Genomic DNA, 25,929 nt, shown 5'->3' on the forward strand with positions numbered 1-25,929 from the left:
ATGAAGTGTGTCATTGAAGGAAACGGGGTTAAAGGTATGTTAGCTTTTGGAATATAGATAACTATAACGTATTGATACATAAATGTGCAACACATTTTAAAATACATATCTAGCTAACTTAGCTAGCTAGCTAAATGTGCCAAACAGGGCAGTATAAACGTTAGCTAGCTAGCTAGCTCTCTAAAGTTGGCTAATTCTCTAAAGTTGGCTAGCTTTGACAGCCTACCTCAGTCTGCAGATAGTTCTCTGAGGTAATTTAGCTAGATAGCAAAATTTAAGGATTTAGCTAGCTAAATATATTGACACATTATAATTGATTGATGAATTTAATCTACATAAACAGTGTCTCTGACTCTGTTTGTGACAGTGTTTGGGAAGGCTATTCATGCCCTGGCACGCATAGGTGGTGAATTATGGTTGGATCCTATGATGAAAGGGGTAAGCATCAGTCCATTTAAAGTGTGCTATACAAATAAAGTTAGATTTGATGATGGTCTACAAAGCTTTATCAATATAAAGTGTTAGCTACATAACATTGTCCTGTCCTAACTATTATGCATATCATTATCTGCCTGGTCTGGTCTCTTATAGTTGGCAGTGAGGTCAGTGAACTCAGCCCATTCTGCCTACACCTGTTTCCTCTTCTCCCCACTGTTCTTCCAACACTACAGCCCAGACACAGGACCAGCCCAGGATTGTGGAACTGTCAAATGCAAGTTGGTCATGAAGGTAATGGCCGAGCTGTTCTGAATCTGCTGAATATGACCCCAAACATATCTCAAGACAGATACATGTCTCACACAGGCCCATATGGAACAGTTCAGCATCATTGCTTTTACAATGGGTTAGACTTTATAGTACTGATAGTGTAATAGCTGTGTATTAATATACATCCTTTGGTTTTAGTCAGTGCTGCCACTGTTTCGGTGCCTGGCTACCATTGAGCGTAATGTGGATCGCTGTCAAATATCCATCAACCTCCCAGACAACCAGGTTATATTCCAGTTTCACTGCAGACATGGTAGGAGAACAGTCCGATAGAGTGCTCTCAGAAAATATATTGTTTTGTGTGTGAGTGTGTGTGTGTGTGTGGGGGGGTTGGGGATTCTTTATAATTCTCAGATTGTAATGCATAGTATCAATACTAGATGGCGCTGTGTCCCAACGCCTCATACTCCTTGTGACAGGTATCACCAAAACACACAACCTGGGTTTCCAGGAGAGTGAAGCTCTGCATGCAGTGTTTCCTTCTCACCTCTGCCCCAATGTGCTGAAGGCCCAGGCCAGGTGAGCTCCCATAAACATATCCCAGTCTATCTCCTCATGTGACATTTATGAAGAGTGATTCAGATACCGACTAAGAATTACTACAGGGTATACAGTATATGATAATTTCATTAATAATTTACATTTGTACTATCTATTATAATTGTATTACATTTGTGTTATTATTTTTGGGCCAGACTTCTAGGCGACATGGTAATGCACTTCCCAGTGTCTCAGGAAGAGATCACTCTGTCCATGTCTCCTCTGAGAGTCAATCTGAAAAGCTACTATGAAGAGGAAAGTGGTGAGATTTTGCACTGTCTACACAGTATGAAAAAACAAACCCACAACAAATCTGTAATATAATGTGCCTAACTCCTGATTTTTTGGGGTGCAGATTGTATGAAGGCCATGCACACTGAGATGTCTTTAGACCCCAGTGAGTTTGACTACTTCCAGGTTGGAGTTGACTCAGACATAACCTTCTGTCTGAAGGAGCTGAGGGTAAGGGGGTTATTTTGGGGTGGACCTTATTTTTCTGTCACATGAGCTTGTGAATATGGGGGGGGTGTCACTGTCTGTGCTTGCATACCCATGGGTTAATTCATTTATTTACGGGACTAGACCCAAGTGTCCAGGAGACTCTGTACCCTATCATTTTCAATGGAACTTTCCCCTCTTGGGTGGGATTTTGTTTTATGACCCGAATGAATCAAGTTATAATATGATATGTTTTTTTCCCGCACGTCTACATTTTTTTGTGAACAGACAGTAATAAGTAGTAGAACACATGCATTGATTACCTAACTCTCATGCATGTTCCAAATAAACCCAAGTCCTCAGAGGAGAAATATACATCAACATGATTCAATAGCAAAATATATCACATTGGGACCACAAAAATTCAGCCATTTTACATCCTATGTTTTTTTGTGTCATTTATTATAAAGTACAACTAATGTGTCACAATTTGTGCTCAGACACATCCTTTGACCCGATCCTAATGTCCTGGAATGTTGTTGGGGCTACCCTGTTGTGAAGTCCCTCATTACACAGTAAAGCCATGCCTAGCTGTTCATATAGACTGCTGTGTGTCCATGCTAGCCTGTGATTGGGTTGGACAGTGAGCCAGTCTCTACATTGCTACTAGTCTTACCTGTCACAGTGTGTTAGAGGGGCTAGTTGAACACACACAGAGGCTCTGTTGTCTGGGCATCGGACACAGCGATTCAACTGAACCCATGATTACCCCTTTCACTGTGATTGACCCCTACAGCTTCAAAGGTCATGGCTAGTGTACACAGCAACATTGGTAATATGTGCCCTGTCATCTAATGTACATTGCTGTCTAGCAGAGTACCAGAGTATTGTGATCCACCATGACCTGTTTTCTAATTGGTGGTGCATGTGTTTAATGTGTTAACCTCTTCTCTAGGGATTGCTGTCATTTGCTGAATCACATGGTCTACCAGTGTCTGTCCACTTTGGCGCTGCAGGAAAGTAAGTATCCTGGTCCTTGTGGTTATACCCAGTGACTATCACCTCTTTTACTTAGGTCCTAAATAAGGCCCAGAGTTTTTCCCGGTCTGGTCACATGGTTGGAGAAATCTCAGTGCACTGGTTCTAGGTATGCTGATGTTGTGTTTTGCTGTCTGTCAGGCCTGTGTCCTTCAGTGTAGAGGACATGGTGCTGGAGGCCTGTGTGGTGTTGGCTACTCTTGTCAACCCAGAGAGCAGGACCCCCTCCCAGGCTACAGAGGCCCAGGTTCCTGCTGCACTAAGGTAGCCATCACCATTCGTTATACAGTTATTACCCCACCACTGATAGGGGGGTTCTGTATTTGGTCCAACATTGTGTAATACACCACATCACCAGCATCTGCTGCCCTTGTTGTGTAGAAATGCAGGACATTTTGTCCTAGGGAGAAGCAATTTCTCAGTTCAATAGCAAATAAAAAAGTAAACAGCCTTAGATAGCCTTAAAGCGCCTGTCCAATCATGTGACAGTCACAGTAGAGTACATTTTAACTAGCCTATCCTAGAATCCTAGTGCTGGCTGTACCTGTGATGTCCTCCTTACTGGAGGCAGTTTGCCATCATGTGCTTTTTTTGGTGCCTCAGTGGGCGTTGTGTTACAGAACAGTGTAGTAGCACTGTAACAGAGCCTGGCTATCTGGGGCAAGGCCGTGCTGGCTGGGTTAGAGGACTGACAGACTGACAGGCTGTAATCCCTACATCCCCCACAGTCACTAACCTGTTACGTTGCTGTGGCGATGATGTCACTCAGTGTGTGGCCCGCCCGGCCTCTATCTCTCTCTTAGTGTCTTTTCTGAGCCGCCTGAGGTGGGGTTTGCACCAGTCCCAGCCGGATTGTTGCACATCTGAGTCACTTATGACGTCGCTGCATTGTGCTGCTTCTTCCTTTTTCAAGGAAACGTTCATATAGTATGTTTGAATGACCAAAATATAAATGTCATGTTGGTACCTTCATGGAATACTGAGAACACATCAGATTTTTGTATGACAGGTTTATGTTGTAGTTGTACTATTTATGTTTATATTCTTTGTTACTGAACCTGCTGTTCCATAACCTCCCAGGCAGACACACACATTTATTCTCATGTTGACCTTGACAAAGATAAGTGATGATATTTTAAAAAACAGCTCCTTCCCATTCTCTCTCCTGCTGGGACGCTTCTTTATAGGCACAGTCTGGTTCTGTCTGTGGTGCAGTCAGTGGTGTTTATGGAAAGCGTGTTTATGCTGAGGAACACTGAGAAAACAGCCAGAGACAGTGGCCTGCCATGTGCAGGAGAACAGGCGGAACAGAGTTAGGTTATCATAGCATGCAGCCATGGATCACAGCCAAAATCCAACAACAGTGTCACTCCAACAACAGTTCCCTTTTTCTCTCTCTCTCCATGTTCCTCCCTTTCTTTCCCTGCCGTCTCTTGCTCTCTGTAGCTCTGCCCCTCCCCTCCACTCTCTCTCCCTCACACACTGATGCACGTGCAGCTGCAGTAACTCATGCGGAATATCACATAACACACACGCTCATGAGAGCAAAGACTTCTTTCAAACACACACTAGAGTTATCTAAAAACAATATTTTCCCAATAGAACATAGCATGTGCATCTCATATAACTTCTATTAGATATATATCTAGATGTCTATTAGCAATGCTATTGCTTTAGTTTGTTGACTATCACAAATGTAGTTCATTAGTATTGACTTAAGACTGACAGGCATAATCTGTTTTAAATATTAAGCTATATATGAAAACTATAGGTGGATAACTGGAGGGAAATGCTAAAGGCAGCCTTGCTGTAATGGTCCTTATATGCTCTCAGGTGTGGAGGTGTTGCGGAGCCTTCTGAGGGCCCATGCGTGGCAGATGCCGGGACCCCCCAGGCCCAGGGGTTTCCCTCTGTAGGCGAGCTGATAGCATCCAGCCAGGGAAGCCCAGTGTTTAGTGGAGCAGCCCTCATGAGAGAGCTCACCAGAACAGGAGAGGATTCTGACAGACTCAGACCACGTTACACACACAAAGGTCGTGGCATTACAACTCCTGCTTCCTCCAAGGTAACAGAAACTTCCCTTCCAAGGTTAATTAGAACAAAATATGAACTTTGGTTGACTTCGGTTTGTGCCCTCAAGCCACTGTGTTCTGGGATTTTGACAGGCTCTGACTGGTACTATACTTTGGTAAGTGCCAAAGTACAGATAAGGCCTTGCTTTAACCTTCAAACTGTAAATGTGCCTAGATTGCAATAATGTTTAACCATGTGATGTGTGATTGCCCTCAAAGACAGACAGGGTGAAGGTGAATTGTGACGTATGCAAGGTGTGTGGTTGGTTGCACAGCCCTCTTATCCCCAGCCCTTTTGCCTAAGAACCACCAGACCATATTTCGAAAACTGTTTCCCAATTTGCTGTTTTTTCCCACCATACTCAAAGTCTGCTCAGCTGTCTATTAACGATGAGTCATGTGTTTTGGTTCCTTAGGTTCGCTCCCTCCTCTTTGGGGCCTTGTCCTGTGAGCAGGGTGATGGTTGTACCTCTATGCTGCCCAGTCTGGTGTGTTCCAGTGATACAGAAGATGAGGGAGAGGAGAGGGCCAGTGGTACACTGTAAGTTACCACAGAATGATGACCAAGCCAAGAACTGTTTTCGTACCCTGCAAGTTTTTTCAGCAGACCATATTGTCTTTTTCCATTGTATATTGTAAATGCATTTAAACGAGAACGGAATATTTTTCAATTCATTTGAGTGCTTTAAATGAAAGTTCATAAAGCATGTCTGTTATTTTAACTAACAAATAAGTTATTCCAATGTGCATTTATTACAAGAAGCATATAGCGTAGATTTGAAAGTCAGACATCAAAAGCATGAAATTAAGTAATTAACATGAATATTTGATCTAGAAGTTCTCTCGTTTGGGGTAAAAGTCTGTCCTCTCTTCTCTGTGACCCAGAAACCGATAATTGGTCAAGGAGTGTCAATTAATTAATAGGTAAACGAAGACTGTCCTCCCCTCCTCGATAGCCTTCTTTTGGCGAGGAAGCACAAGTATATGAGGAGTCTAATTTATACAAGTGCATTTCCGTCCACTTTCCCTCTACTCGCCGCCTGTCCTCGATTACCTTTTACCTTTTTCAAAAGGAGACCAGGGAGGACAGAGGTGAGCAAATTTAAAAATTGGGAAAAGTCCCTAGATTTGCCCATGAAAACATTCCTCAAGCCAAGCGCCTGGGGATGCCACACCTGGGTCTTGAAAGTAATTCTCAACATGCTTCAGACTGGCTAAAGGTTGGGGATTGTGTAACCAAACATATAGATCACATGGAGCATTTTCATGTAGCTTCAGGCAGGCCCCTCGGTTGCATAAGAGCAGACAACTGCGAGGGAAACAGGCTCATACTCGGAGTCTAGTCCACTGTGGCCCCTGCTGAGACAGGAATGGATGAGTCCATCTGCAAAGGGAAAGACTGCATAGAGATTATCTATCAGAAATACATTATCATGTGTAGCAGCATGGCCTACCTAGCTGGTAGGGAGAGAAATTGTAGCCCTGTTCTGATTCTAGATGCTTTTGACCTACATGCTTTCATTACATCAGGAACTGTTCGGTCTACTGTGTAAATAGACATATACCTTGCGAGACCACTGAACAAACAATATTGACACAGAAAAACATGTGACAAGGGTCTGGTTCAAGGAAAACACAAGGGTAATAAATACTATACTTTATTTAAATATTTTACAGCTTTGAAAACATGTTTAACAGAAACTGGTCTCTGCATTGTTGAACTGTACATACAAAATATAGATACATGCAGCTCTCATTGTAACAAACTTTTCTTTTTGAACTGGACGATGAACTGGCCAACAGAACAGGGGTACTGGCAGGTCAGGTCACTAGGTCAGTGGGGAGCAGGATATGGACATCATGGAGAAGCTAGCTTTGATATAGTGCCATCTGACAGGGAGAATTGCTTGTATTTTAAGGCTGGTGAGGTTCTTGGCAACCTCTACAGTGCCATAATCTTTGCAAAAACATTTGGCCCATCCAGTGCAGGTGCCTTTCAACTCTCAGCGCAGTAAGAAAATGTATGCAGGGTATTAAGTTCTTAAGGTTTTTTTATGTCATAAAACATTTAATAGCCCTACATCAGTCAGTACCGGCATAGATATTATTTTCCTAGTTAGGGGAGAGCCCTTGAAGCAGGACAGTAGCCTGCAGTGAGGGAGCACCATAACATCAACAAAAAGAAAACCAAGGGGTACTACAGATGATACACAGGACATTGTTAAAGGCCCAGTACAGTCAACATTGTGTTTTTCCTGTGTATTATATAATATCACAGCTGATGAAACTAACACTGTAAAAGTATGACATTTGTTTTTGTCATTTCCTGATAGGTGCTGGTTGAAAATACAATCTGCACAGGACCTTCTAATCAGCAGGTTTGCATGTGCAGGAGTTTGGCCTTTCCATGGTAAAATCACCATGCGGTAAATTGGTTAATAGACCAATAACAAAGAGTTCCAAACCTCTCTGCCAATGACAGCTAGTTTTCTAAAATGCAATTTTTTGCCAATTTTTATGGAACTCTATTACAGTAATAATTTGATATTGATATAAAACAGCTGCATTGGGCCTTTAAGGATTCTAAGATCATTTGTCATGCTTTTTCAACCTTTTAAAAATAAATAGCTTGACCATTCAAATTTGAATGTGTCCCATGGTGAAAGGCATTGAACACATTGAAAGGGAACGAGAGGTCTCCCATCTGATGGCGCAGATTAAGAATTAAGACAGCAGGGCAAGTGTGAATCATATGGCTACTTGTCCATCTCCATAGCTGACACACAGTGTGGGGTTTAGGGAACAATATGTTTGACAATTTTGCCAGTATCAATAACATCTGATACAAGGCACATCAGCTCCATAAATCAACATGTACATAGTACATGTTAAAGGAAACCTCACCCAAAAACTATATTTTGGTATTTGTTTCATTAGTCAATTGTTTAAATAGTCCAACATTTTCAAAATACAGAAATTGTCCTGGTATGATGCATTTTGCATCATATGAATCTGCATTTTGCATCATGTGGTGCAAAATGCATCATACGGTGATGATTTCTGTATTTTGAAAGTTACATATCTTGAAAACTTGATTGCTGACAAGCAAAACATTTGGGGACTATTTAAACAATTGACTAATGAAAGATTGTTTTTGGGTTGAATCTTCCTTTAAAAATGAAAATGTTACTCTTAAAATGTTGCTGCACGTGAGTTATGTTGTAAATGCAAAGTGCACGTTTGACTGCAGCAAAAAAAAGAAATTAAATAAAGTTAACATCAGCTGTGAAAGAAAATGAAAACCAGTTATATTAAATAACATAAGTGACCTGATTAATAAGACTTAATCAAATGTGCCATTGGAGCTTTACAGCAGGGACAACTGAGAAATTCTGATTGTGAACAATTATTCCTGAAGCTAAACTGAAACTGATCAGTCCAGATTCCCACCCCATCAAACCAAAGTTTAAAAAAAAATATATATGCTTGGTCACTTGACCGACATCCACTGTGAGCTTTCAGATATGCTTTCTTTAACCTTGTGCGTAAATGGTTGTTACTATTGCATCCCGGTGGATATTGAATAAAGCGGTGTAGCCTACATAAAACCCATCCATTCCGCATGTATACAATATGAATATCTGTCATGTGACAGACTAGAGGTTACTCTATCACACATAACCTTCCACATCACTTTCAGTCACACTCTTTGCATCGCAGCATGGGTGAGGACAGGTTTGACAGAAACATTATTTTAACATTTCACGTCCTTAGAAATTATTAACTTGGTCTGTGTTTGACCCAAATTGTACTGATATGGAAAAGTATATGGCAACTGCACCTTTAGATCAGTCAAACAACTTAAAATACCACACAGTCCCTTTCCCAAAGATCTACCAAAACATTCTAACATCCTTTAATATCACAATGATGCATGCCCTTATGCCCACATACATTTTTTTGCCCTTCAACGTCTTTTAATTGTTTGTTTTTGTGTGTAATGTGAGTTGCTGAAAAAGTGACGTTTTCGTGGCCCTATAGTTTTGACTTGATGGTATGATGCTACTTCCCGTCTTGAATCAGCTCAGTTCCTGTGATTAACACTCATTGGCATGATCCACAGATTTTCAATTCTGACTCTCAATCACTTTTGACTGGCTAATACCGACCCCCTTTTTTTTTTTTTTTTTTTTTTTTTTTTTTAATCTCTCCATCCTGAGTTTGCTCCAAGCCCAAACCTGAAAACAGACTTATCCCTCTCATGTGAGAGCCAGAGTCTCATCTCCAACATGCTGATGTCCTTCATCCCACTGAACAGGGATTAGGTCAATGACAACTGGAACATTTCCCAGCTAGATACTTTGCAGCAGGTAGCCTAACCAGAGACGTGTTAGAATTTAACCCTCTGCTTTATTTATCCATGTCTTCAGACTATTAAAGATTATCACTCAGTTCTGATGGTGGTGACGTCAGTGCATGTATTGTCAGTGTTCCATCTGAGAAATAGGCCTGATTGAGTCCTGGAGGAATGATTATCTCAGGGGGGCCGAAGGTGGGCTCAGTCAGCCACCAACATTAGTCCCTAATTTAATCTTAATCCCCGCCAGCAGGAATCAAAGCAGTCTGACATCGTCAAGAGACAGATGGCAAGAGGAAACTCTCCTAATTCCCCTCCTAGCCTCAATACAGTTTCTAGTCTGTGTACTCTGCCACTATTGACAGCAACACGGTGATGTCATCTGGCTTTCCTCCTGTGGGGAAGAGAAAGAGATGCAGTTAGGAGGATGAATGAATGGACCGATTTTGGGAACCATCTCTCATTTTCATCATCCATAAAGGAAGCAGCCTGAGAGCAATGGAAGGAACACTATAATAAAACAAAGTGATCCGTCACTTCGTATTCCTCACTGGGTGTCATTCTTCCTGATTTATAGAGAAGCCCTCTTAGCCTGGATACCATTCACAAGGGAAGCAGGGCAGGAATGGAGCAAATGGACTATGAAATGAGGTCTACCTTGGCTTCGTCCCCAATTTCCTCTCACATGAAGAAGTGATAAAAGTGATGATCATTACCTCTTACATTCAGTCCATTGTCACAAGCAAACTGCGCAAAAGGCGACATGTAGTTGGGGTCATATGCCAGAACATGGGCCTGCTCTGCAATGCTCCTGGCTGTCTGCTGGATACTCTCATAGTTGGTGTTCTGCAAAAACAAAAAATGGAGGAGTGTCTTAGTATTTTTTGAATGTCTTGCTCCTCCACTTCAATACTCTACTGAATTAAACAGTAAACCTGTTTGTTGCACACAAGTACGGCAAGGGTTTATGCGAGGGTGTACCTTGAGTTTTTTCAGCTCCTGTAGGATCATGTAGTCGGGCATGTTGTCGAAGAGGCCGTCTGTGGCTGTGAGAATGATGTCCCCCAACTGGACATCAAAGGTGGAGCTGTCTGCAGCGTCAGGACTGAGGGGACACAGAGAGCTTAACACAATGTAGGGGAGAAATAATAGTCTTCCGGAGCATTAGTTAAATATCCTGATGATATAGTGCCTATGATAGTCATTATTCTTAATACACAAATTAATCTAAAGGATTTCACCTCAAATACAGTAGAAATGTGTATACGATATTCGAATTATCATATAGTGTCAACCCACTAACAGAGGGGGTACTAAACATTCAAGGGTAAAGGAGAAGGCGGAAACTGTTTAAAAGAGCCACCTAAAGGTGGGAGGAGCATAGTGCCTTTGTTTGTCAAGAGGTATAAAAACAGTATGTATGTGTTTTTGGCGCCAGAGCTCTCCATGAATAAACATACAAAAAATCCTTCTTCGTGGTTATGGACCTTGAATCATTGATGATTAAAACCAGAGCCTTACAACCTTTGGTAATGATTCAAGCTTAGGTTGAATTAGAGATAGAAATTCACATGACGAGGGAGCGTTAAAAAAGTGCTTAACCAAATTGCAAACGTTAGCCAATTGCCCCCCTTCACATACCCCCCTCCAGGAAGGAAATGTGTCCTGTCTGAGCCCAGTTTAATCTGTGCCTCTAGCCCTTCCTTAGCCTAGATCACTGAAACACTGCTGCTCGGTCTCCTGTCTGACTATGAGACTCAGGCACACACCTCAGGTTAGACATGGCTATAGATCACTGTGTCAAACACTGGAATAAAGTATACAAAAATATAAAAAAAGATTCATGCAATGCAGTTATACATTTGAACTATTATTTCAGCTGTGAAATGCTGCTGCTAACAAATACCAAATTGCATAGGTATGGTGGAAAATAATCTAGGGAATAGTCACAAGGAAAGCACACCTTGGCCGTCATGGGAAGTTCTAAGGAACTTCTGTTATGTTGATGTGCGATCAGAGCCAAGTTCAGTGTTGAGTGTCAAGTTCAGTTCTTGGAAGGCGGCATTAATTCTCCCTCTGCCCCAGACTCCCCGACAGTCATGGCTGTTATATAAACCATCTGTAACCCAGCCGCCATTCCATCTACAGTCCTACATTAAATCAAGGCTTAAGTACTACGTTTCAAAATAATCACTATTAAGGAATCACAGATTTAGCTCTAAATTAAATTAACATCAGGTCTTTCCACCAACTACAGCGGAATCACAACGCTTATGACCCTGAATATGATACTATCAATGGAAAAACATACTGCAGCCTCTAGCTCATGGAAAGATGAGAATTTCCAGCCTATATGCGACAAGGCCAGGTCAAATAGGTCACAAATATGGACTGACTATGGCCCAGTTTCCCGATAGCTATGGAACTTAGGCTTACGAGTGTGTTAACGATGCATCTTTCCTACAACGGCCGAAGATGTAACATACGTTTCTCAAAACACCACGCAGAGAGAACGGTCACTAAGTGCGTCGTTGGAGCATGTGTCAATACTGATTGAATCGAGAGAAAGGCAGCGCTGCTCAGGTTAGCTTTCTCCATTAAAATCTTACCTTAACATTAGAATTAATCCACAATACTGACAATGGATCAGCTCATAGTGAGATATTATCACCTATGGCTGCAAATATTGAGACGGCTTATCCTAATGCTTACCCTATAATAATGCACTACATCAAGATTTGGCACATCATGAAATATAGAGGGGAAAATTACAGACCGTAAGCCAAATATAAAAATAAAACTCAATTTAATGAACATGAAATGTATTTCATATATATAGGCCTATAGCCTATACTGTAAGTAGGCTATTTATCTTTTAATGCAGTCATCTCGGTTTTCAATTTTAAGCATCTTTCTATCTTTCTAGACAGATAAACATCTTGATTCTATGTTTAGCGGAGATCTTCTGTGTTTAAAGTGACGCGGTATGGGAAAAACGCATCTAACGACACACTTAACTTTAAGCATCAGTTGTCAGAGCACCTTACCGATCACTGCACCTGTACACAGCCCATATGAAATTAGCCCACCCAACTATCTCATCCCCATATTGTTATTTATTTTGCTAATTTGCACTCCAGTATCTCTATTTGCACATCATCTCTTGCACATCTATCATTCCAGTGTTAATACTAATTGTAATTATTTTGCACTATGGCCTATTTATTGCCTTACCTCCATAACTTGCTACATTTGAACACACTGTATATATATTTTCTGTTTTATTTTTGACTTTGTTTTGTTTACCCCATATGTAACTCTGTGTTGTTGTTTTTAATCGCACTGCTTTGCTTTATCTTGGCCAGGTCGCAGTTGTAAATGAGAACTTGTTCTCAACTGGCTTACCTGGTTAAATAAAGGTGAAATAATAAATAAAATATATAAAAATAAAATAAAAAAAGCTGTTCTATGAGTGGTCTGAGGCAGTCCGTAAATAGCAAGCGTGTTTTCAAGTGCAACTTTGGTAACGATGGTTTTGGGAAACAGCTCGGAGATTTAACGATGCTCCTACGAAGGTTCTAACGATGAATTTAGCCTTAAGATGCTTTTGGGAAACCGGGCCTATATCTGTTTATTCTGTATAGAGATAAACCATGGAGACTGAGCAAAACCAAGCCATATTATAATAGGTATGATGAGGTTACAGTTGTGAATAGGCCTATTCTACAAGTACTATGCTGTGTATCAGCTACATTTACAACATGTTCAGTTCCAGCTCACACCAGTTTAGAGAAACCCACATGAGCAGCTCTAAATAATCTCCCTGTTCTAGATTACAGGGTTGAGAAGGCCTGTGGGTCAGCAGACCACGGATTGGCTGCTGTGAGGAGGGCCCTTAGGCCACCCTTCTGTGTGTGTGATGAGACTTTGACCTGGCTTAGACGGTGGCGGGGACCCAACACCGGCCCCACTGGAGTCTGCAACATGCCTACACAAGGAGAGACAGCAGCACATGGCCCCAACCACCCCTGGCATGCACACTGACTGTGGCAGTACTGACACTCACTAACACTGCAGCAACACTGTACTGAACAGACCAGGGAGCAGCACAAGGGCAGAACCAATGCAGAGACTAGGCTCTGTGCTTCAAAACCAAACAAATAACTACACAGCTTCTTTAAAATACAAAATATGGCTTCAGCAGGACCACGAAACTGACCTGTCACTGAGGACGGCCCCCTCCGCTTCAGGTGGGGCGATGGAGAGCTGGAAGGGGGTGTTGAAGTAGTGCTGCTGTTCGTCAGAGCGGTGCACCACCTCTCCTTCCCGCACCACCAGGAAGCCCGAGTCTCCCAAGTTAGCAGTGTGCAGCCGATGGCTCTGCCGGTCCAGCACCACGATACAGGCCGTGCTGCTGCCTGGAAGGAGACAACACAAGACGATAAATATATGGGTGGCACGCTCTACATTCTGATTATATCAGTAACTAACTAATCAATTGAATAATTTATAAATTGGTTAGGATGATTTATGAGTAGTGTTTTTGTTTGGTTGCATTATATCATGATCATACTGAAGCTAAATTTCAACAAGCATTTTGCTACGGCTGGCCATGCTTTCCACCTGGCTACCACTACCCCGGTCACCAGCTCTGCACCCTCCGCTGCAACTTGCCCATGCCGCCCCCCCTTCCCTTCTCCTTCACACAAATTCAGACAACTGATGTTCTGAAAGAGCTGCAAAATCTGGACCCCTACAAATCATCTGGGCTAGACAATCAGGACCCTTTCTTTCTAAAATTAGCCGCCGAAATTGTCGCAACCCCTATTACTAGCCTGTTCAACCTCTCTTTCATGACGTCTGAGATCCCCAAAGATTGGAAAGCTGCCGCGGTCATCCCCCTCTTCAAAGGGGGTGACACTCTAGATCCAAACTGTTACAGACCTATATCCATCCTGCCCTGCCTTTCGAAAGTTTTTGAAAGCCAAGTTTACAAACAGATCACCGACCATTTTGAATCCCACCGTACCTTCTCTGCTATGCAATCCGGTTTCCGAGCTGGTCATGAGTGCACCTCAGCCACGCTCAAGGTCCTAAACGATATTATAACCGTGATCGATAAGACTGTACTGTGCAGCCGTCTTCGTCGACCTGGCCAAGGCTTTCGACTCTGTCAACCACCGCATTCTTATTGGCAGACAAAATAGCCTTGGTTTCTCAAATGACTGCCTCGCCTGGTTCACCAACTACTTCTCAGATAGAATTCAATGTGTAAAATCGGAGGGCCTGTTGTCTGGACCTATGGCAGTCTCTGGGGGTGCCACAGGGTTCAATTCTTGGGCCAACTCTTTTCTCTGTGTATATCAATGATGTCGCTCTTGCTGCTGGTGATTCTCAGATCCACTTCTACGCAGACGACACCATTTTGTATACATCTGGCTTTCATTGGACACTGTTAACAAACCTCCAAATGAGCTTCAATGCCATACAACACTCCTTCCGTAGCCTCCAACTGCTCTTAAACACAAGTAAAACTAAATGCATGCTCTTCAATCGAATGCTGCTGGCACCCGCCCACCCGACTAGAATCACTACTCTCGACGGGTCTGACCTAGAGTATGTGGACAACTACAAATACCTAGGTGTCTGGTTAGACTGTAAACTCTCCTTCCAGACTCACATTAAGCATCTCCAATCCAAAGTTAGATCTAGAATTGGCTTCCTATTTCGCAACAAAGCCTCCTTCACTCATGCTGCCAAACATGCCCTCGTAAAACTGACTATCCTACCGATCCTTGACTTTGGCGATGTCATTTACAAAATAGCCTCCAACACTCTACTCAGCAAATTGGATGTAGTCCATCACAGTGCCATCCGTTTTGTCACCAAAGCACCATATACTACCCACCACTGTGACCTGTACGCTCTTGTTGGCTGGTCCTCACTACATATTCGTTGCCAAACCCACTGGCTCTATGCCATCTATAAATCACTGCTAGGCAAATTCCCGGCTTATCTTAGCTCATTGGTCACCATAGCAACACCCACCCGTAGTATGCGCTCCAGCAGGTATATCTCACTGGTCATCCCCAAAGCCAACACCTCCTTTGGCCGCCATTCCTTCCAGTTCTCTGCTGCCAATGACTGGAACGAACTGCAAAAATCTCTGAAGCTGGAGACACTTATCTCCCTCATTAACTTTAAGCATCAGTTGTCAGAGCACCTTACCGATCACTGCACCTGTACACAGCCCATCTGAAATTAGCCCACCCAACTACCTCATCCCCATATTGTTATTTATTTTGCTCTTTTGCACCCCAGTATCTCTATTTGCACATCATCTCTTGCACATCTATCATTCCAGTGTTAATACTAATTGTAATTATTTTGCACTATGGCCTATTTATTGCCTTACCTCCATAACTTGCTACATTTGCACACACTGTATATATATTTTATATTTTCTGTTGTATTTTTGACTTTATGTTTTGTTTACCCCATATGTAACTCTGTGTTGTTTTTATCGCACTGCTGTGCTTTATCTTGGCCAGGTCGCAGTTGTAAATGAGAACTTGTTCTCAACTGGCTTACCTGGTTAAATAAAGGTGAAATAAAAAATAAAAAATAAACCTGTGGTTAGAAGAGGCAGGCATGTCAATGCATTTCAGGAAGAGAAACGTTTTGGAAGGATAAAATTGAAGGAAACATAAAAGTTAAACGAACCGGCGAAAACATGGCTCTGCGTGCAGCCACACCCTGCTGATGAGTCATCTGGACCACCAGAATGTTCTATGGGAGCTCCCTACAACCCCTCACGCTCTCTGACTCACCCTACTCGCACTCCCTTTCTTGTGTTTTTTCAATAGTAATACAATTACTGCTGGCCTCACGTCAGTACTCCTCAGCACTGGAAAAATACAATACTGGCTTGTTTTTCTCTTCTACATGTGAGATGGGATGGAAAAGTACAGACTGACGACATGGACTGCTCTTGACTCCTCACTCTCGGTTAGTTTTGTCCTGCACATTTCTGCATGCTCCATTCTAGCAAAGCAATGGATCAAGACGAGATTCTGGCGGGGATAGGCTTCTCCTAGTCTTTACACTTCCCAGGATAGAGGCATGCAGCAGGTCTCTGACTCATCAAGCAAATATCCTATCTAAATAGCAGCACCCCACATGCAATTTAGCCTAACCACCCAAACAGAAAACAGCCCATTCTAAGATTGCTTTAAGGCCGTATAAATACCTGTAAATTTGTGGAAAAATCACCCTGATTAACTCTTTAGTATTATCCCAGTTTACCTATTTGCTTATGGTCTTGCCTACACCTAGCGAACAGTTTTTTTAATTGCATGAGAAAAATATACTCAATTTTATTTGGAACGGCAAGCCAGATAAAATTAAACGGGCCTATTTATATAATGAATATGAATTTGGAGGACAGAAATGATTAAATATTAAAGCATTAGACCTATCACTAAACGCTTCAGTCATATAAAAGTTATACTTAAATCCGAACTGGTTCTCTAGCAAATTAGTAAGATTGTCTCACCCAATGTTCAAGAATGGCCTTTTCCCTCACTTTCAGTTATTTGAAAAGGAAATAATCTCCCAAATATCACTATTTCTAAAACAAGCCATAGAAAGTTGGTTGCAATTTCAATTTAATCCTCCAGAAACGACAGAACAAATAATGCAACAAATATTGTGGTTAAACTCAAATAAACTAATTGATAAAAAATCTTTGTAAATTATATTATCGGTAGGACTGGTGGAGTTATGCCGCACATGCAGCTAACAAAAACATATGGAAATGTCTGCTCTACCCAAAATTACAACCAAATAATTGCAGCATTACCGCAAAAATGGAAAAGGAAAGTGGAAGGGGGAAAAGGTAAGGAACTTGTCTGTCGGCCTTGCATTAAAGAATATAATTGGTTAAAGAAAATTGTGATAAATAAAAAAGTATACCAGTTTCATTTAAGGACCAAAGGATTGACAGCCGTCCCATATAGATTGCAAAATAGTTGAGATTTTTGACGTACCGATCCCATGGCATAGTGTTTATGAATTGATACGCAAAACGACGCCGAATTCAAAACTTAGAATTTTTCAATTTATATTATATAAAATTCTAGCTACCAATAGAATGTTATTTATATGGGGGATACAATCTTCCCAGCTCTGCAGATTTTGCTGCGAAGAGACAGAATCATTAGATCATTTGTTTTGGTACTGTCCATTTGTAGCTTGTTTTTGGACACAGGTCCAGGAATGGCTAAAGGATTGCAATATTTACCTGGCGCTAACACTGCAGATAGCACTACTGGGTGAACTGAAAAGTCATAGTCAATCAATCAATAATATAATAATACTTTTAGCAAAAATGTTTATTTTCAATTTACGATCTGTAGAAACAATGAGAATAGAAAGGTTCAGAACTTTTGTAAGACATCACAGTACAGTTGAAATATATATGGCAAATAGAAATCCAATATGGATGGTGTTAAGAGATACAGTGGGGGAAAAAAGTATTTAGTCAGCCACCAATTGTGCAAGTTCTCCCACTTAAAAAGATGAGAGAGGCCTGTAATTTTCATCATAGGTACACACGTCAACTATGACAGACAAAATGAGGAAAAAAAAATCCAGAAAATCACATTGTAGGATTTTTTATGAATTTATTTGCAAATTATGGTGGAAAATAAGTATTTGGTCAATAACAAAAGTTTCTCAATACTTTGTTATATACCCTTTGTTGGCAATGACACAGGTCAAACGTTTTCTGTAAGTCTTCACAAGGTTTTCACACACTGTTGCTGGTATTTTGGCCCATTCCTCCATGCAGATCTCCTCTAGAGCAGTGATGTTTTGGGGCTGTCGCTGGGCAACACGGACTTTCAACTCCCTCCAAAGATTTTCTATGGGGTTGAGATCTGGAGACTGGCTAGGCCACTCCAGGACCTTGAAATGCTTCTTACGAAGCCACTCCTTCGTTGCCCGGGCGGTGTGTTTGGGATCATTGTCATGCTGAAAGACCCAGCCACGTTTCAACTTCAATGCCCTTGCTGATGGAAGGGGGTTTTCACTCAAAATCTCACGATACATGGCCCCATTCATTCTTTCCTTTACACGGATCAGTCGTCCTGGTCCCTTTGCAGAAAAACAGCCCCAAAGCATGATGTTTCCACCCCCATGCTTCACAGTAGGTATGGTGTTCCTTGAATGCAACTCAGCATTCTTTGTCCTCCAAACACGACGAGTTGAGTTTTTACCAAAAAGTTATATTTTGGTTTCATCTGACCATATGCCATTCTCCCAATCCCCTTCTGGATCATCCAAATGCACTCTAGCAAACTTCAGACGGGCCTGGACATGTACTGGCTTAAGCAGGGGGACACGTCTGGCACTGCAGGATTTGAGTCCCTGGCGGCGTAGTGTGTTAATGATGGTAGGCTTTGTTACTTTGGTCCCAGCTCTCTGCAGGTCATTCACTAGGTCCCCCCGTGTGGTTCTGGGACTTTTGCTCACCGTTCTTGTGATCATTTTTACCCCACGGGGTGAGATCTTGCGTGGAGCCCCAGATCGAGGGAGATTATCAGTGGTCTTGTATGTCTTCCATTTCCTAATAATTGCTCCCACAGTTGATTTCTTCAAACCAAGCTGCTTACCTATTGCAGATTCAGTCTTCCCAGCCTGGTGCAGGTCTACAATTTTGTTTCTGGTGTCCTTTGACAGCTCTTTGGTCTTGGCCATAGTGGAGTTTGGAGTGTGACTGTTTGAGGTTGTGGACAGGTGTCTTTTATACTGATAACAAGTTCAAACAGGTGCCATTAATACAGGTAACGAGTGGAGGACAGAGGAGCCTCTTAAAGAAGAAGTTACAGGTCTGTGAGAGCCAGAAATCTTGCTTGTTTGTAGGTGACCAAATACTTATTTTCCACCATAATTTGCAAATAAATTCATTAAAAATCCTACAATGTGATTTTCTGGATTTTTTTCTCTCAATTTGTCTGTCATAGTTGACGTGTACCTATGATGAAAATTACAGGCCTCTCATCTTTTTAAGTGGGAGAACTTGCACAATTGGTGGCTGACTAAATACTTTTTTCCCCCACTGTAGATGGGAGGTGTTGAATGGAGCTGAAGGATGGAACTAATAACAATAACAAGATAACTAATGTAAAGCATACTGTGTCCATAATAAGTATATAGGTTATAGGTTGAGAGCTTTTGTGAAAGAGCACAGTTAGAAAAATATGGCATATAGAAGCAAACCAGATGGACATCATGAAAATGTACACTTCAACTGTGAGAGACAGAATCTAAAACAAAAATCCAGAAAATCACATTCTATGATTTTTAATGAATTTATTTGCATTTTATTGTATGACATAAGTATTTGATACATCAGAAAAGCAGAACTTAATATTTGGTACAGAAACCTGTTTGCAATTACAGAGATCATACGTTTCCTGTAGGACCTGACCAGGTTTGCACACACTGCAGCAGGGATTTTGGCCCACTCCTCCATACAGACCTTCTCCAGATCCTTCAGGTTTCGGGGATGTCGCTGGGCAATACGGACTTTCAGCTCCCTCCAAAGGAGCCACTCCTTAGTTGCCCTGGCTGTGTGTTTTGGGTCGTTGTCATGCTGGAAGACCCAGCCACGACCCATCTTCAATGCTCTTACTGAGGGAAGGAGGTTGTTGGCCAAGATCTCGCAATACATGGCTCCATCCATCCTCCCCTCAATACGGTGCAGTCGTCCTGTCCCCTTTGCAGAAAAGCATCCCCAAAGAATGATGTTTCCACCTCCATGCTTTATGGTTGGGATGGTGTTCTTGGGGTTGTACTCATCCTTCTTCTTCCTCCAAACACGGCGAGTGGAGTTTAGACCAAAAAGCTCTATTTTTAGACCACATTACCTTCTCCCATTCCTCCTCTGGATCATCCAGATGGTCATTGGCAAACTTCAGACGGGCCTGGACATGCGGTGGCTTGAGCAGGGGGACCTTGCGTGCGCTGCAGGATTTTAATCCATGACGGCGTAGTGTGTTACTAATGGTTTTCTTTGAGACTGTGGTCCCAGCTCTCTTCAGGTCATTGACCAGTGATGCAGACAATTACATTGACGAAGTTACAATCTATCTGAAATATTAAAGCTGATCTACCCCCTAAAAAAAAGAAAAATGAAAGAAAAAAAAGAAAAAAAGATACAAATACCGTATTCTCTATTGTAAATGCCTATTCTAGTCAGTATGAGGCAGACCCTTGTGATTTATTTTTGCGCCAGCCTCCAGGTTCACAGAAGTGCTCCTCAAGGGCTGCCTTTACTCACCTAGCAGAGGCACTTTGTTCTGTAGGAGCTCGTAGTAGCTGCTAGTGAGGATGCCCACAGGGTTGCTTGGAACGAAGCGTCCCTCCTTTACCAGCCGCTCACACGTCTTCATCAGGGTCCCTGAAAACTGTGATGGGTCCACCCCGTAGTCTCTCCAACCACCCACTCCATCTGCCACACCTGAAGAAACCACAGTCAGGTATTGGTTCAATAGAGGATAACAGGATAGGAAGGATAGGCAAGAATCAAGATTGCATTATGGTTATTCTTAACACTCTATCAAGAACACAGTTGGAAGAGGTCATATTGGTCGGAAACAAGTACTAGATGTCTTCCCGCAGTTGTGACAGGAGAAACAATAGACACTTTCACTAAAACACCAAGTGTAGCGCAAGACAGTGCTTAGAATGAAACACAAGGGACACTTCAGCGAATAAGCATTTCTTTGACATGCTTCGACAAATTGTCAACTTGACAAATTTACTGAAACAATCTCCATTGATAATTTTTTATTAATTTTTTATTTAACCTTTATTTAACCAGGTAAGCCAGTTGAGAACAAGTTCTCATTTACAACTGCGACCTGGCCAAGATAAAGCAAAGCAGTGTGTTGTTTTAAAGGTGAAATAAAAAAGTAAAAAATTATGGGGTAAACAAAACATAAAGTCAAAAATACAACAGAAAATATATATACAGTGTGTGCAAATGTAGCAAGTTATGGAGGTAAGGTAATAAATAGGCCATAGTGCAAAATAATTATAATTAGTATTAACACTGAAATGATAGATGTGCAAGAGATGACGTGCAAATAGAGATACTGGGGTGCAAATGAGCAAAATAAATAATATGGGGATGAGGTAGTTGGGTGGGCTAATTTCAGATGGGCTGTGTACAGGTGCAGTGATCGGTAAGGTGCTCTGACAACTGATGCTTATAGTTAGTGAGGGAGATAAGTGTCTCCAGCTTCACAGATTTTTGCAGTTCATTCCAGTCATTGGCAGCAGAGAACTGGAAGGAATGGCGGCCAAAGAAGGCGTTGGCTTTGGGGATGACCAGTGAGATATGCCTGCTGGAGCACATACTACGGGTGGGTGTTGCTATGGTGACCAATGAGCTAAGATAAGGCGGGGATTTGCCTAGCAGTGATTTATAGATGACCTGGAGCCAGTGGGTTTGGCGACGAATATGTAGTGAGGACCAGCCAACAAGAGCGTACAGGTCACAATGGTGGGTAGTATAATGGGGCTTTGGTGACAAAACGGATGGCACTGTGATAGACTACATCCAATTTGCTGAGTAGAGTTGGAGGCTATTTTGTAAATCACTGAAGTCAAGGATCAGTAGGATAGTCAGTTTTACGAGGGCATGTTAGGCAGCATGAGTGAAGGAGGCTTTGTTGCAAAATAGGAAGCAGATTCTAGATTTAACTTTGGATTGGAGATGCTTAATGTGAGTCTGGAAGGAGAGTTTACAGTCTAACCAGACACCTAGGTATTTGTAGTTGTCCATACTCTAGGTCAGACTCGCCGAGAGTAGTGATTCTAGTCGGGTGGGCGGGTGCCAGCAGCGTTCGATTGAAGAGCATGCATTTAGTTTTACTAGCGTTTAAGAGCAGTTGGAGGCTACGGAAGGTGCATAAACAACTTTTACTGATAGCCATCTGAAACTGAACGTTTTATGAAGTTGTCTTTAGTTGTCAAGTCACATTACATTATCAACAAGCCCATACACTAGCCTGCAGTCACATAATCACACTGCATAGAACCCTGAAACATTTGGTTTCTATGGTTATTGAAATGTACCTCTGCCTATTATGGGAGCAGTTGGTCTTAAAGTCCAAGTTTTTCCTAGGAATGCAATTATTTCCAGCTGCTTCCCAGACACAAGAATCAGCTCTTGCTGTGACCATACAAGGACGGTCCTCTCTCACTCTCTCCCTGCCAACCTTTGGCTCACTGATGTGACAACAATCAGACATGGCCTGCCTCATGTAGCCTCAAGTAGACAGTACTTAACGTTAGCTATCTTAACTAGCTTCTCACCGGTTTGATCCAGTCAAGACCGGTACTACGTAATCATATTTGATGATAAATAACTTAGCTATGGCAGCTATTAATCTATCAAGTCAAAGGCGATATTCTGGCTTTGGTTAGGCTACCTCAATTTCTGAATCACCTTTTCTAAGTTGTTTTGATAGCTTTCAAATGCCATTCTTCTCTAAAGCCAGTGTTACCTGAAATCATAGCTTCAATGCAAAAGCATTGAACTTTCTAGCATTACAGTGCAATTATTCAATTAGCCAATTAGCCACATGACCAACAACAAAGCAGCATTCAGTTTAGCTTATAGGATACTAACAAAATATACAATGCCCTTTAAACTGTGGGCTACAGAAATGTGACTATTTGCAGCAGAACTATTGGTTCGTCCATCAATGTGATTATGACAAATCTGAGACACCAACCATCAGTCATGGTGAGGATCAGGAGGTCCAAGTATTGTTGTCATACTTGTTGTATGAACTGGGCTAGGGGTAGAATGTCTCTAGAATGCTTCTGATAGATGTGCTGTAATTTAGTGCTAAACCGGTTCCTTATTTTACAAGGCAGAGGATCATGTCTGTTCCACACTACATTTATCTCTGAACGTTTTGTAACATGGTGTCCTCCTGAGGTCCAGGACCAGTTAGGTACACCATATACAGTACCAATCAAAAGTTTGGACACACCAACTCATTCAAGGGTTTTTCTTTATTTTTACTATTTTCTACATTGTAGAATAATAGTGAAGACATCAAAACTATGAAATAACACATATGGAATCATGTAGTAACCAAAAAAGTGTTAAACAAAAGAGTGTGCAAAGCTGTCATCAAGGCAAAGGGTGGCTACTTTGAAGAATCTAAAATATAAAAACATATTTTGATTTGTTTAACACTTTTTTGGTTACTACATGATTCCATGTGTCATTTCGTGGTTTTGATGTCTTCACTATTATTCTACAATGTAGAGAATAGTAAAAATAAAGAAAAACCCTTGAATGAGTAGGTGTGTCCAACCTTTTGACTGGTACTGTATGTTGTGGCATGGGGGGTAAAGTGTGAATGAAAAATTAAGTCTGTCTGGGACAGACTGGTGGTAGCCTAGTTATAGTGAAAAACAAGCAAGAAGTTCTCAATGTCCATCTTTTAATTGATTTCTTCATGTGTACATAATGGTTACAGTTTGGTTATGGCTGCCCCCCTATCATTACAACTCTCAAACTACTACAGGCAGCTCTGACCTCTAGGACAGGGTTTCCCAAACTCGGTCCTGGGGCCCCCCCTGGGTGCACGTTTTGGTTTTTGACTTAGCACTACACAGCATATTCAAATAACCAACTCATCATCAAGATCTTTGGGAAACCCTAATCTAGACACCTTCATGTCTTTGGGGCACAGCCAAAGGTCAGCAGAATTAGGTTGTACTAGTCGACTCGTTCATATAGGTCAGTAGTACTGGGTTGTCAATGATGGCAAATCAAATGTAGCGTACTTAATGTATTTTCTTGGCTTGAAACTAAGCCAATAGCATAGCTACCTAGTTAGCGTATTGTGCATCTAGTAATTGTACATCATTATCAAACAAAATACAGTCCATGCCGAGTGTCCCTGGTTTGTTATTGTTTGATAATACAACACTAACGTAATTAACGCAAACTAGCTACTGTAACTAGCAAATGTGCAGTCTGGCATGTTAGTTAGCCAGCTACACAACCAGGCCGGTTATATCATCACATTATAGAATAGTTGCCAATGTCAGGCATTAGTTACTCACCCAAAACATCGGCAGATTTATGTTGGGCAATGAAGCAAGCGTCGTCGCCGTAGCACATCCCTTTCTTCAAGATACCCTTCCGAAAATCCTTCCCAAACCCGCAGCTTGCTGTTACCAGGCTGTAGTCGCGGCTATCTGTTTGAGAGAGTCCGCCAATGACTGCTCTGGCAACCAGTCTACCGTACGAAAGTACGGAGAACATCACCTACACACCAGCTCCCACTACACTATGAGTACCAAGCTAGAAACAACCTAGTTGTTAGCTAGCTAGATTAGCTCAAATGTCACAATCTTGACTCGCTAGCTTGACACTGTGCTGCTTCGTTTGCTAGCTAACATTCGCCACGCAGAAACAAATAAAGCCGCGCGCCAGCTGATGCGATAGCCCAGACGATACTTATTCTTATTTAGTTGAATACAGTAGTTATTGCCAATTCAGTAACAACTGCTCCGTAATTCGAAGGATATCACACGTCCAGATCCCCAGAGATGATCCGAGTTCGTTACAGCCATCGTGCCTGTAGAACAGTTTAACACATTTCTGAAACATGCTGGGGGAGCGAGCCACGGTGATCTGCTCTGTGGTCTTGTGACTGAGCTGACGTCACATCTCATTACGCAACTTGAATTTCCTAAATTCTTCTAACCCTGAAAATCATCCATGACTTTTCTGGTTTTTAATAAATTGGATTTTTTTTTTTTTTTAAAGCATCCCCTTCTAATAATTCATTTCAGGTTTATGAAACTTAAATGTGTGGCAGAAAAGCATGATGGCTTCTACGCCTAAACGAGGGTTCTGATGGATTATTGGCACACCTTCTGGCACTAAAGGCAAATGTCTACTCCGAGGCGACCAGCCTTGAGAGCCGGGGACCCTCTGACCTTGTCATACGGTACTTCTTCTAATGCTGCCCTTGACACTGAAATGTGTTTTCTTCCACTCAGTTCAGTCAATTGGTTTTTGCATAGAGTAAAAACAACATGTATGCCAGTTTTGTAATATAATTTGTGACTCTGTGTATTATAGTATATATTTTTTATAGTACTGGACTGCATATCTTTAGTCCCAGTCAAAAGTTTGGACACCCCTACTCATTCAAGGGTTTTTCTTTATTTTTACTATTTTCTACATTGTATAATAATAGTGAAGACATCAAAACTATGAAATAACACATGGAATTTTACATTTTTACATTTACGTCATTTAGCAGACGCTCTTATCCAGAGCGACTTACAAATTGGTGCATTCACCCTATAACCAATGGAATCATGTAGTAACCAAAAAAGTGTTATATCAAAATATATTTTATATTTGAGATTCTTTAAACCATCTCAATTGGGTTGAGATCGGGTGATTGTGGAGGCCAGGTCATCTGATGCAGCACTCCATTTTGGTCAAATAGCCCTTACACAGCCAGGTGGTGTGTTGGGTCATTGTCCTGTTGAAAAATGATAGTACCACTAACCTCAAACCAGATGGTATGGCGTATCGCTGCAGAATGCTGTGGTAGCCATACTGGTTAAGTGTGCCTTGAATTCTAAATAAATCACAGACAG

General features: G+C 41.7%; 2 protein-coding genes across 2 annotated transcripts; one reads left to right on the forward strand and one right to left on the reverse strand.

The window, feature by feature from the left end:
• rad9b (RAD9 checkpoint clamp component B) lies at positions 1 to 6,636 on the forward strand (the record flags this gene model as incomplete). The annotated part of the gene is made up of 11 exons (XM_084181104.1): positions 1 to 34; positions 368 to 438; positions 592 to 729; positions 907 to 1,021; positions 1,188 to 1,287; positions 1,464 to 1,570; positions 1,664 to 1,770; positions 2,702 to 2,766; positions 2,926 to 3,048; positions 4,618 to 4,849; positions 5,273 to 6,636. The coding sequence occupies 11 exons, from the start codon at positions 1 to 3 to the stop codon at positions 5,399 to 5,401; spliced, it is 1,221 nt and encodes a 406-aa protein (XP_084037230.1). The 3' UTR covers positions 5,402 to 6,636.
• Positions 6,499 to 24,967, reverse strand: LOC311144925 (protein phosphatase PTC7 homolog). The gene is made up of 6 exons (XM_084181105.1): positions 24,373 to 24,967; positions 20,558 to 20,737; positions 13,433 to 13,631; positions 10,195 to 10,318; positions 9,930 to 10,059; positions 6,499 to 9,607 (listed from the first exon to the last, which is right to left on the reverse strand). Exons 1-6 carry the CDS (start codon positions 24,572 to 24,574, stop codon positions 9,549 to 9,551), a joined length of 894 nt encoding a protein of 297 aa, XP_084037231.1. The 5' UTR covers positions 24,575 to 24,967; the 3' UTR covers positions 6,499 to 9,548.
• Between the last annotated feature and the right edge of the window lie 962 nt (positions 24,968 to 25,929).

Source organism: Coregonus lavaretus, assembly GCF_964263955.1.
Source record: "Coregonus lavaretus genome assembly, chromosome: 17".
In the NCBI taxonomy this organism is placed as follows: Eukaryota; Metazoa; Chordata; class Actinopteri; order Salmoniformes; family Salmonidae; genus Coregonus; species Coregonus lavaretus.

What these genes read in the sequence shown, in the direction of transcription:
- LOC311144925 (XM_084181105.1), bottom strand. Translation starts at nt 24,574, where the DNA reads ATGTTCTCCGTACTTTCGTACGGTAGACTGGTTGCCAGAGCAGTCATT. An exon ending in GAACAAAGTGCCTCTGCTAG is followed by an intron (nt 13,632 to 20,557) that starts GTGAGTAAAGGC and finishes GTCTCCTTCCAG; the next exon opens with GCAGCAGCACGGCCTGTATC. An exon ending in GGGGCCGTCCTCAGTGACAG is followed by an intron (nt 10,319 to 13,432) that starts GTCAGTTTCGTG and finishes GTGTCCCCTCAG; the next exon opens with TCCTGACGCTGCAGACAGCT.